This window comes from Varroa jacobsoni, unplaced genomic scaffold (genome assembly GCF_002532875.2).
Source record: "Varroa jacobsoni isolate VJ856 unplaced genomic scaffold, vjacob_1.0 scaffold_1017, whole genome shotgun sequence".
NCBI lineage: Eukaryota > Metazoa > Arthropoda > Arachnida > Mesostigmata > Varroidae > Varroa > Varroa jacobsoni.
Window position 1 is genome coordinate 33,793 of NW_019213919.1, and position 11,502 is coordinate 45,294.

Here is an 11,502-nt window from a genome sequence, read left to right on the forward strand (position 1 = left end):
CTCACCATGTCCAGGTAAGTAGGAAAGAATGTTTGTTCCATCAAAGGGAACTGCTCCTTTCCCATACGTCGTTGTAAACTCAATAGTTGGGCAAACTGAAATAGCATTACCGTAAATATCGATAAGTTAATTAGATTCAATTGAATTATGACTAGTTATATTGTAAAATCTCTATTCTATCCTAGGACATAAGGTATCCTCTGAGACGAAGTTAACTATAAATAACATGTATTTAAGTTTTTTTGCTTATACAGGACATACTAGATGATTGTTTCTACTAACCACGTGAACTTGAATATATTCGATTTTTATTTTAAATAATTAGCACCGAGGCTTCACCTAAGCTATGTAGTACCGCACGAAAAGTTTTTTTCAGCCAAAAAAAGATCTACGTCACTTTTTAGCATGTTAGAAGGTTAAGAGGTCTAGGTCTACATCATACTTGGACCTAAGCTCGTTTGCACGAAAACAACATTTTTAACTTAAATTCTGCAAGGTTTACCTTGAAAAAAAAAAAATATATATATATATACATATATATTTGCGTTTAGGCCTTTAGGAGCTGACCGTATGATTCTAACTGTTGTCTAAAATGTCAGTCTCTTCTACGAAAAAAGTAACAAAAGTAGGGGCAAAAATATTCAATATTTGCGAGACAAGCAATATGCTATATAATTTTGTCGATATTACAAATTGTACGAGCCCTCTTGTTAATACTACTCCTAAAAAAAACGTTATCTGTACGGCAAGTATTTTCGGTAAAAATATTCGAGTAGCAATTGGACTACCCCATGAAAGTGAATGTACGATACTTGACGACTGTGTTCTGGTTAAGGTAGGTAAGATGGTATGACACAAATGCGCTCGATCGTAGGCCCTCATAACGAGTGTATCATCGTACCAGATGAATTTCCATAAAGCTATATAATATATAAAATAACAGACATAACCCGAATTCGTGTTGGAAGTTTTATTGAATCAGTTAATTGTAGCAATGCTGCATTGTACAAATAACGGAAGAAACGAGACGCGAGTATTTTATATGGCTGCAACTTGGCATACGTATCGGTCGGTTACGACCATTCTTATTAATAATAAATATACTTATTAATTACGGCTGCTGTCTAGCAGATGATGTTCTGTAGGAACTCTCGTAACCGTCACCTTCTAACATTCATTTCTACCTTGGACGGGCGTGGCACGTTGGTCAAGCAAAAAATATACCAGTACTACTCTGCTAGGTTACCTTCGACAGAAATCAAGAATAGTAAGTACACAAATGGTGTTAACTTTGACGTCTCACACCTACTATCCATCTAAGTTACACATAAAGCTCAAGTATGTTGCACTTAGCTGTGATGTCGTTGAAGGGCTCATTAGATATACAAAATATCAGTAAAACTAAAGTGGACCTTTTGGTTGACCTCAAACTAGAATTTTCGGTGTCAGATGTTTCTTTATTAGATTAACTAACCAAAGAAAATATTTGATATCAGTTAAGAAGAAAGAAACTTCCAACACGATCCATAGTTTTGGTATTACTTTGAAGCGGAAAAGGAAAAGCTAAAAATTCGTAGCTTCTTAATGTTATTTTGACCCAACAGAAAAAATAAATCATATGTAGTACTTAAGTATAGAAACATCTATATTATACGAGGTCACGAAGAGCATAAATATGTGTCAGCTCGAAACAACAAGTTTTTAATCGGCAATAATTAATGATTTTTTTACCTGCATTTTCATGAGTTTACCAAACGAACACATATTACGTAAATTATATATTGTATATATATATATATATATATATATATATATATATATATATATATATATACCGAGTAAAGGCGCGTACAACATTCACGGCTGTTATTTTTTGATTTTCAGATAATTCCAAAGTGAACTTTAGCGTGCTGAGTTGTTGCCAGACAAACATATTGGCCTAGCTACATCGAATGGAATATTGAACGGCGTAAATCACAGGTACTATAGTTGAACTTCAGGCAGCTCAACTTTGAGTGAAATAGCGCAATTTACTTCTTAACAATATGAATCTTGGTCAGAGAGATGACACCAGGCCCAGCTCGACAAGATGAAAGCTGCTTCACTACACACTTGCCCGACCTGCACTGCATCTACCAACCGCAAAAGTTGTTATGTACCCACTGTCCTAACGACCTCTAAGCTTTGCCTTTGTTTTAGTTCAATTTTATCGGAAATTATCTGTTTTTATCATATATTTTGTACCATATTATGCTACTTTGCTCAAGTTGGCACCGGTCAATTTGACCGGTATTGATCTGTCTGCGAAACTGAAACATTTTGGCCAATACCTAAGTGGCCTAGTACATATCATCTCGATAAGGTCTCTATAATTCGTTTTCTTTATATAAACATTGAGCTTCCGTTCATGTATCACTCAAACTAAGAATACGATTTCGCCCCCAATATGCGGTCCCACAGACTTTGCGTTCCTTCAAACGACTCTAAAGTGGCTTACTCTTGAATCTTAAGTTAGCAGTTGCGTAACGGCCAAGAACTTTGGAAAGCTAACGATCCTCTCTCAAACGCTTGTATGGCAACACCAACATATAATAATTGGAAAAAAGTCACTTACCACCCAAGGCTTGTCCTGGAAATTATAGAGAGAGTGTATCGAATTGATTGCGGGCACCCCACTATAGCGAAAACCCAGAAGTAACGGTCGGTAATCGTGGTGGGCGTCGCGCACATGTTGTCTCACCAACAGGAAATCGGGCCGAAACGTTTTAGATACCTAAATAGAGCGAATTAGTCTTAATAATAACAGCCAATCGAAATAATTTGATGTCCAGTAATATTTATAATACTGACTGAGTGAATGAATCTTACTGTTGTTCGATGGTAGGGTTTAGGAAGAATATAAGCAAGGTTCGATATTAATAGTAGATGTTTTCTGAGACGGAAGTAGCCTGACTTCCATTTCATATACCTGCTTAAGGTTTCTACAGGGCCGTGGCCTAGCTTCGTATCGGTCGTTGCTGTTACCCGACGCTAAGAACCGCTTTAACTTTTCGTTTGAGCTCGGCATTAAGTAACACTCCGTAATACGCTTATTTTATTACATGTATTTCAGTAAAATCTCTCTACTTTCTATTTACTCTATTAAATGTTTGTTAAAAAAAAAACACAGTTAATAGCTCAAGCAAGAGAATGTTCTTCTTCAAAACTAGACGTTACGGTATGTAAAATAGCAAGTCTTCGATCCTGACCTGATTGTTCGAAAATTTAATCACTAATCAGCTCTTCTATTTTTCTGGTTTTTGTGAACGTAGTTTGCCTCGGCAGAGGAAATCTGATCAGAACGCTTAAGCATCGATAACAGATGTTTTAATAGTTTAGTAATGAGTTATACGTACTAGATTCGAGTCCTTACGAGTTAATATTACTCAGCGAAAATTAGTCGAACACTCCTCTGCATGAATATTATAGTACGTCGGTAAAAATTCAATTACAGATTAAACTTGCAGATATGCAGCGATCGAGTATTCGTGGGACGCTTTTCGTACGATATTTGTCTTAGCCATTTCTTATTGCGTCAACATTGAGTCTTCCCTCGTACCTTATTTCCTTGTCGAAACGAATTCATCGACACGGCTGTTCCAAGTTCGCTGTTCGAGCAAAGGGAAAGTTCCTTGAATTCGGCCTGCTCCACTCGGATGTCCCAGTCCCCATGCACCTTCCGTCCACGGAAATAGCGAGACCTGGAAAAGGCAACACAATTGGTCGAACTTCGAGGATTCCACTCAGTTATAGCTTCCGTACCTCGATCCGCACTGCGGTCGAGAATCGTCCGAATAGCGATATCCTCAAAATGAAATCCACACTAACGAAAATGCGGATCAATTTACGACAGAGTGTTCAGGGAAATTCTGCCGACAACTAAGATAAGTATATTTTCTACATGTGTCTGGAAGGAAATACGCAAGTTAGCATAAGGTTCGAAATAGTCCACTCAACATCTGAAGTAAATGCTGTGAAATTCTCAAGAGGCGTTTGCCCCCGACTGTGTATATAAAAGTAGACCATTTCATAGATCATCATATAGATAATTGTATCCCACATAACAATATAATGATTGTTGTATCTCGACACAACGTACAGAAAGGCACGTCTCATAATTGATAACAGGCACAACTCGATTTTCTCGAAGTGGTTGGAAACCACAGACGCGAAGAGGCCAGCAACGTCATGTTTGGTCAACATCATGATGAGATTCGGTGCCAGGAAGCGTCGCGTTCTTTCTATTCGAGTGCGTTCTTCACTCGATCGCTGCAACTGAGAAAAGCTAATGGGCTTTGGCGTACATTCGAAATGAAGAAAATGGGTTACTCGGGTCGGCATGTATCGCTGTGACCACTCGAGAAAAATGCGTTGTTCAAAGCTCACTCGCTTTCGTCTATTTTAGGTGCGGCTTACAAATAAACGACAACCGAAATTACCCTTACGTATTATTGCCCATTCTGTGCCATCGTTATTTTTTTGGGTAATTAACTCATTCATCTGTACTGTGTTTGCTTAGACAACAGCACTATTCCAGTAGCTGAACGGAGCCAAATTGTCATCAACCTTGTTTGTTTAGTAGGCCCGGCATAGGGGCAAGATTGCAGAACTATAACTCATCATTTTTAATCACAATCTTTTTACGCTGTCGACTTCATAATACTGTTCGAGGCTGTCTGTCTGGCTGGAGAAAAGAGTGCTAAAATACCTACGGGCGTCGGCAGGGATTGGGCTGAGCAAGAAGAAACGATGTATAATAGTAATTGCGGTGCTTTGTGCTCGTCCGTTAAACGAAACAGCAAATTTCGAACGACGATAGGAAATATGAAGGAGTGATTATCTTTTGGAGCTTCTTTCGATTGTATGGAATACAACCACCTGTCATATTACGGGTGGTTCTCATTGTTATCGTTCAACTAATTTAACGTAACAGTCGATTTGAAAGCCTTCGACATCTAACATACTTTTTTTTTTCAAAAACACAACAAGTTATTCGTTTTTGTGTGCCCGATAAATCTCAAGTTCTTTTCTACTACTTCGGCGCGTGATCCTTTGGATTTCTTTACCCTGTCTCATTCTATACGGACTCATCACGTCGACGCCTCCAGGCTAATAGTACTGCTATCGCTACTAGTGTATAATTGTCTTTACCGAGGATCAAACAGGATTTCTGGCCGTGTTTGTACCGTACGCCGGCACCAATTTAAAGACTTTCTACTGATCTCAGGCGTCAACATCAGATCTACTTGGGTCGCTTCATTCTTACGTGCATACATGCGGATACACGGATGCACACATGCACTAGATCGGCACAAATGGCTCTTTCTAGTAAACACCACAAATCACGCTTTGCAGGAACGGTAAGCTTGTGGCATCGACGTCCGATGCCAAGATCACAATTGGTTTTAAAACCTCTTAAAACCCAAGAAGCCTAAGCTATTTCTGATGGTGCCATTGTTGTGGTTGCTGCCGGCCTCGCGATTCTTTCTTTCTCTGTTGATGCTGTAGAACAATCTTGATGGTATATTTTTCCACTGTATCGCAATAAGCCGTAGTAGTATAATATAGGCTAGGTACAAGAAGAACCCGAGCAGTAAAATAAATTTTCACATCGGCAAACGGCAGCAGTAGCACTATCAATAGTGGCAAAATGCAACCAGCGTATCTCGTACTACCGTGGCGACTGCTTGGTCTGATGGCACGGGCTGGTGCGCCACGTCCTTGGGAAAATGCTACAACAAAAAAATCGTCGACGAGCAGCGATGCCACCCGATAACCACAGAGAATGCCCGTGCCGATTTCCTGGCCAACTGCACAACCAAGTAACGGCCAAACGATTGCTACCAGCGTCAATGTGCAGTGATAACTTGGGTTTGTCAGCCCGGGCACTTCGATTCGACTAACCTACGGCTTCCCCCTTTAGCTTTTTCCTTTTGGCTCTCGAGTCCTGTATATTTCGTATGTCACAAAGAGAGAATAACAAGCGTTTTCCTAATGATGCTACGAGGCGCAGTACCGGCAGCGGTATTCATTACAATAATTATCCGCCGAAGCTACAAACAACAACCCTGTTATGTACGTACTATACATACGACAGTGTAATGAAAAGGCTGTATGGGATGATGCTTAGTTCGACAGGTGTCCATCTTCTCCGACCGTACGGCTAGTGAGGGAGGACGCCTTTATGACGCCTGCTAGAAAACAATGCATTGTGCAGACTATCATGTGATTATTTTATGTCTGTGTGCGCATCCAAGCGTTAAAGAAAGGCAGAGCAGAGTGTACTGGTATAAGAAGAGCCTGACATACGGATAAGGATAGTAACTGAGCTTCTATCAGTTTTTAGCAATGATTGATTGCTGATGAAGTCATTACGACTTTAAGGCAAAATCGATGGCCTCTGTGTTTCGAGCTTTAGTAACAGGTGTACCTCTCTCCCTCATATATTGCATGTACAATGCATAGGTTTAAATAACATAAGGGAAATGTTTTCCTACACTGCACAGGTCGAAACAGTGGCCACGTTGTCGCCTTCAAGACTTCACTTGGTTCAATGACTAAGTCTATTTACAGATAGACTACTGTTTAAGAATAATGATATTTAATAAATGCTCCTGATAAAAAGTTCTAAATTAAACTTTAAACATATTGTGGTAAAGACTTTAAAATTCTTGAAACTGCCGAATACAACCATGCGCGGGCTCGATTGATATGGTTGATTTTTCATTCCTAGATTGAGCTAATCACATCGTTATCAGTTTTATGTACCAGTCTTCGTAAATCCTTTTCTGAAGTAGCTTTTCTTCGGTATTTCACAGACTCTGATGTTCTGAAAAGGCTCAAAACGTGATATGCGTCCGTGTCAAGGTTCGAGTCACAGCCTTATAGTCTACCTGCATGTTTAAAGGTACTGAGACCGAGATAGCATCTACCGCGGGTTGGTGCGTTTGGTGTAAACCATCACGCCATGACACTCAGCTATTCGATGTACTCTTCACCTGTATAGGAATCCATATATCCGACTATATATAAACTATAGCCTATAGGATGACATTTATGCCTTTATATATAAAATATATAGAACTTATACTTTTTCAATATGTAGTAGTACATATATTATCTGAAATGGGAATCGAGATCTACGACAGTAAGACATAAGAAATAGAAGCGATGCTAGACTAGGACAGTACCGAAAATTTACCGCAGTCTTTGTTATTATATGGTATCATTTAATTTTTCTTATATACTTGTTATTTATTCAACCGCATTTTCTTCTAGGAGGAACCTATTTTTCTACATTAGAAGTCTGTTTTCTTGCACTGTAGACTGGCGCCCCTCCCCATTGTAATAGCCTATATTAAATCGCAAACAATATCGAAGGTCATATCGCTAATGCCAGATCTCGTATCGTGGGTACCTGTATAGTCGGCAGTCTCTCATGGCCTGTTCGCCAAAAGGTTTTTGCAACATTAGCGCTACTTAATTTTGCTTTCCATGCAGAATGCTACTTACACCCTTTTTCTACTCTATTTTCGTTGATTAGAAGGACAAAACGCGGCCAAGGACCAGTTACTTTAAAGTTCTTGCCATAGAACAAACACGTAATTGCTTTTAATTTTGCGTATGTACTCTATATACATACATACACATGTATATATATATATATATATATATATAGCGGAGCGTTAAAATTGCGGAAGACTTTGGCGGGCTGTTTGTTAAGATGGGCACGAACTTATCTAGATAAGTTCGATAGATATTTAGATAAGCAGGTACTAGATAAAAGACAGTTCTTTCTACAAAAAAATAACAAACTTGTTTAGGGAACAACAGTTTATAGCTTCCAGATTTTTGGCTAGGATCAGCCAGCCTTTTTGTCCTGGGCAGGCCCCTACCGAGATTAAAAGTTACTTTTTTGCTCGAAATGAACTGTTTGTACTGACTATAATATTAGCAGTTATTGGCTTCCGAAAAATCCGACGAGGACTCCCAGGAGAAAAACAGAAAATCCTCAGTAGATTTTAGAAATAAAAAACTTGAAAATTCGTCGAAATATCTTGAAAAGCCCCTTTTAATGCACCTAGGTTTTCGATACAGAAACTGATGGCCGTTTTGGAGATGGGCACATCAATTGTCGATTAAGTCGTCCAGATGAACTCCGACAGTTAGTCTTTTTTAGTATTTCTCAGATTATTTGACCCTTGCATTTCTGGAGCTTTTAGCCCCTTATCAACCTTAAATTTCATTCGCCAGAATTTTTTATATGAAGCATGACGAGCGGTTAATTGTCTACTAAAGAACAATTATAGTGGTTGTGGTCCCGAAGCGAACCTGTAATCTTGATAAATTATGACTGATCAGCGATGACATTCATGACACATGTAAAAAATATCGTGAAGTAGCTCTTCTTTTTGTTTAGGCATCATCTTACAAGAAATATTGATATAGACATGCTAGTCTGTCTATTCTACACACACACACACATATATATATATAGGGATAGAGAGAGAGAGAGAGGGAGAGGGAGAGGTGAGAAAGGGGGAGAGAGGGAGGGAGGGAGGGGTAACAATTAAGCTAGACAATTTGTAATCGATCTGCATTGAAAAATTTCGCTTACCAGTCAGTGGGCTGATCATCAATGACAAGCAAAGTGAGGTGTCTGTCCTTATTATATCCTGCTCCTTTGAGGGTTCCAGTCAAGGATACTCCCCGAGATAGAAATGACGTCACGCTTCGCGCTGGGGAGGCGGGAGCGGATATGGCAGATGAGCTCCGCAGCGAATTAAGCAGATCTGCGAATAGAAAAGTAGAATATAGGCTTCAATTCGGGCAGCATTTTATATGGATATGGTAATTGTACGTTGTCACAATGTTGCTACCAAGATCCGAACTCTACGTGGCTAATCTGGTTATTCATGTACGATAAGCTAGACTGTTTTATTTCTAATTGAAACTGTAATAAATAATAAGGCCTGTTAAATTCTAAATTTGCGGAGCAATCGGCCAATACAAATGTTTATAGTACGTATATATTACGTGCTACTATATAATAATATAAAAAGTATTCATGTAGAGAAGGTGGAATGGACTTCAGTACCAATTACCAATCAAATACTGATCTAATTTTTCCTTGGAGTAAAAAGTATTTGATTCTTCTAGAGCAAGTATGAGCGGCTTGCAGTAACTGCAACTTACAGTGAATGTTACGTTAAGTTCCGTTAAGATCATTGTTACAAACGTTACAGCGACTATTTGTCTACCAGCTACCGATGGGAGCTTTGCACCGCTAAATTTTTGCAACCATTCCAAATAAAAAATAACGTGTTATTTTATCTATTTTTATATTGGAAACCTATAAATATCTTACAAATACTTTAATCGAACAAGCGGCAAGGGTTGTCCTGCAGTCAAGACTAAAATAAAATGAGACGATGTTCTTAGTCCTTGGTTGTCTCCAAGGTTTAAAGAGAGCTCTTATTTTGGCTTGTTGACAGGTGTCAGGAGAATTTGGAGAAATTCAGGACCCACATCGACATGGGATTCGATAGTAGTTCTCACATGGGCCATACCACGGAACAGCGACTAGTTTTGTCGGGCTCTGAAGTGGCATACAGGATAGCACGTGTTTTCGTTGTACTTGAGCGATGTTGTTATAATCTATATTGTCACTATTAATTTTTATTCATTATAGACCAAGAATCTACTACGTTTCGTGCATTTACGCTTCATAGTGGTGCTTTATATATGCACAATGATCGCCTTTTGTACCTATCACTTTCGGTATATATATACATATATGCAGGAAACGTTTGTAGATCGTGATGCATGTAGAGCGTGCTACTGAGCACGACAGAGGGCGGTTTGATGCGTCCCTGGCGGTAAAGCACATAGGGGCATCAACAGGATTAAATGGGCTGGAGCTAAAATCTGCTTCCTACCAAAGTTACATTAACGAACTGCAAAAAGCCGTATTAACTTTCCTGTATTTCAAAATTTAATGCTATATTTTCAATATTCAGTTTTGATTTGAAGGCTTGAAGCTATACTTGGTCTTTGTCGCTTTAGTCAAACAGATGGCACACATGTATATACATAGTACGCTCCTGTTATGGTAAGTAAAACCTTTCGTACAACAGAGGTAAATTGAGTATCCTGACATTCTACGTTCCCCTTCTGTGTAACAGAAAAGTCTGTTGTGCTCACATTAGTACTACTCTATGATACTGAAATGTCATTTCTGCGAATTAGTACATGTCCATAGAAAATAACCATCAAAAACAAATCGTCGTACAGGCACTGCGTATCTTCTCAAACTCATAACTTATATCAGCTATCCTAAAAAGATTAGAAGACTTTCTTTACTCAAGTTTCCGAAAGTTTTTCTGCGGAAAACGCCTCATCTATTCGTCGACTAAGGATGGTATAACATATATCGGCAGGGTTTAAAAAAGTCTGTTTTAATCTAACAATTATGGCCGGTAAATCGGGTCGCGTCATAAAAATCAGGCCGAGGCTTAACTCGTTACAACGTACAAGAATGTTTCACATGGGATCTACGCATCGATAACAAACGACAGGCATATGTAAGCTCCACCGTATACTGGAGTTCTTTCTGGCGTGATGAGTCCTTTGACACTACGGCATTTTCAAAGTACGGGAGCGTGCTACTGTTTACCATAAGCGGGCAAGATATCATCTCGCTTCGGCCTGTGCCTACCTATCGTCCCGAAAAAACACTTCTGATGTCCCTCGAGAAGCTCTTCAGGTGAGGCTGACTTGTGCAGCTTATAACCCAGCCGTCTCGTAGTTGTGTTCTAAACTCACGCTACTTGGTCCGAGCTGATCCCACATCCGTCTTTGCCGTTGTAACTAGGGGGTCGCCTGACCGATGGAGAAAACACTTGCAGTATAACGGATACATAGATTGAAGAGTGGCTGTTGGATGTGACCTTGAAAGACTTTCTCGCGTTTACTATTTCTCGCTATGCTATTGGCATACGCATGGAACAGGTGCTTTGATTCTCGAGGTGGTTTTTATAGATCCGAAGCCCACACTATTCAAATCTACTAGCTATCAAAATCTGCGTATTTCTTATTGTAAACCATTAAATTTTTTGTCGGCGCTGAAGACCTTCCGGCCGATACCCCGGCACGGCCGATAATGCTCTTAGCACGATAGGGATGAACTTTAAATAAAACCACGATTGAATGTCTATTGCATGTGTTATCGGTAGAAGTATTTTACCATTTTATCGCTGAAGGCCTTTGCTGACTTGGCTGAACGGCAATGTAATTTTAAAGAAGCAAGCTTCCATCGTGACAGCAGCGTCACATGTCTACTCGTAGCTTTCTAATTACATAAAGCTGGATCCAAGTAGACTTACAGTTGGAAGGAACTTACGTCTACAGTCAATATGAAAGGAATCGTTCCGACTTAGAGTAAACTGCGCCAACTTCTGTTCC

General features: G+C 39.4%; 2 protein-coding genes across 10 annotated transcripts in view; one reads left to right on the forward strand and one right to left on the reverse strand.

The window, feature by feature from the left end:
• LOC111265821 (synapsin) overlaps positions 1–8,786 on the reverse strand; it is a 40,776-nt gene extending 31,990 nt beyond the window's left edge. The window contains exons 1-4 of one of the 5 annotated variants that reach the window (XM_086970654.1): positions 8,657–8,786; positions 3,599–3,740; positions 2,615–2,773; positions 6–95 (exon numbers count right to left, since the gene is read on the reverse strand). In XM_086970654.1, the coding sequence (XP_086826780.1) occupies positions 6–95; positions 2,615–2,773; positions 3,599–3,625 (276 nt within the window). In that variant the 5' untranslated portion in view covers positions 3,626–3,740; positions 8,657–8,786. Of the gene's footprint in view, positions 1–5; positions 96–2,614; positions 2,774–3,598; positions 3,741–4,138; positions 4,351–5,190; positions 5,603–8,656 lie in introns of those variants that run through there. The other 4 variants (XM_022842761.2, XM_022842763.2, XM_022842762.2 and 1 more) reach the window with 4 other exon arrangements.
• The window catches only part of LOC111265827 (uncharacterized), a 30,535-nt gene extending 19,281 nt beyond the window's left edge, over positions 1–11,254 (forward strand). The window contains exons 3-6 of one of the 5 annotated variants that reach the window (XR_015313204.1): positions 1,132–1,267; positions 1,885–1,980; positions 6,858–6,946; positions 9,534–11,254. Coding sequence is in view for 2 of the 5 variants with exons in the window: in XM_086970651.1 (XP_086826777.1) it covers positions 1,132–1,267; positions 1,885–1,943 (195 nt within the window). In the remaining 3 variants the exon portion in view is untranslated. Of the gene's footprint in view, positions 1–1,131; positions 1,268–1,884; positions 1,981–6,857; positions 7,350–8,735; positions 8,838–9,533 lie in introns of those variants that run through there. The other 4 variants (XR_015313205.1, XR_015313206.1, XM_086970651.1 and 1 more) reach the window with 4 other exon arrangements.
• The last annotated feature ends 248 nt before the right edge of the window (positions 11,255–11,502 follow it).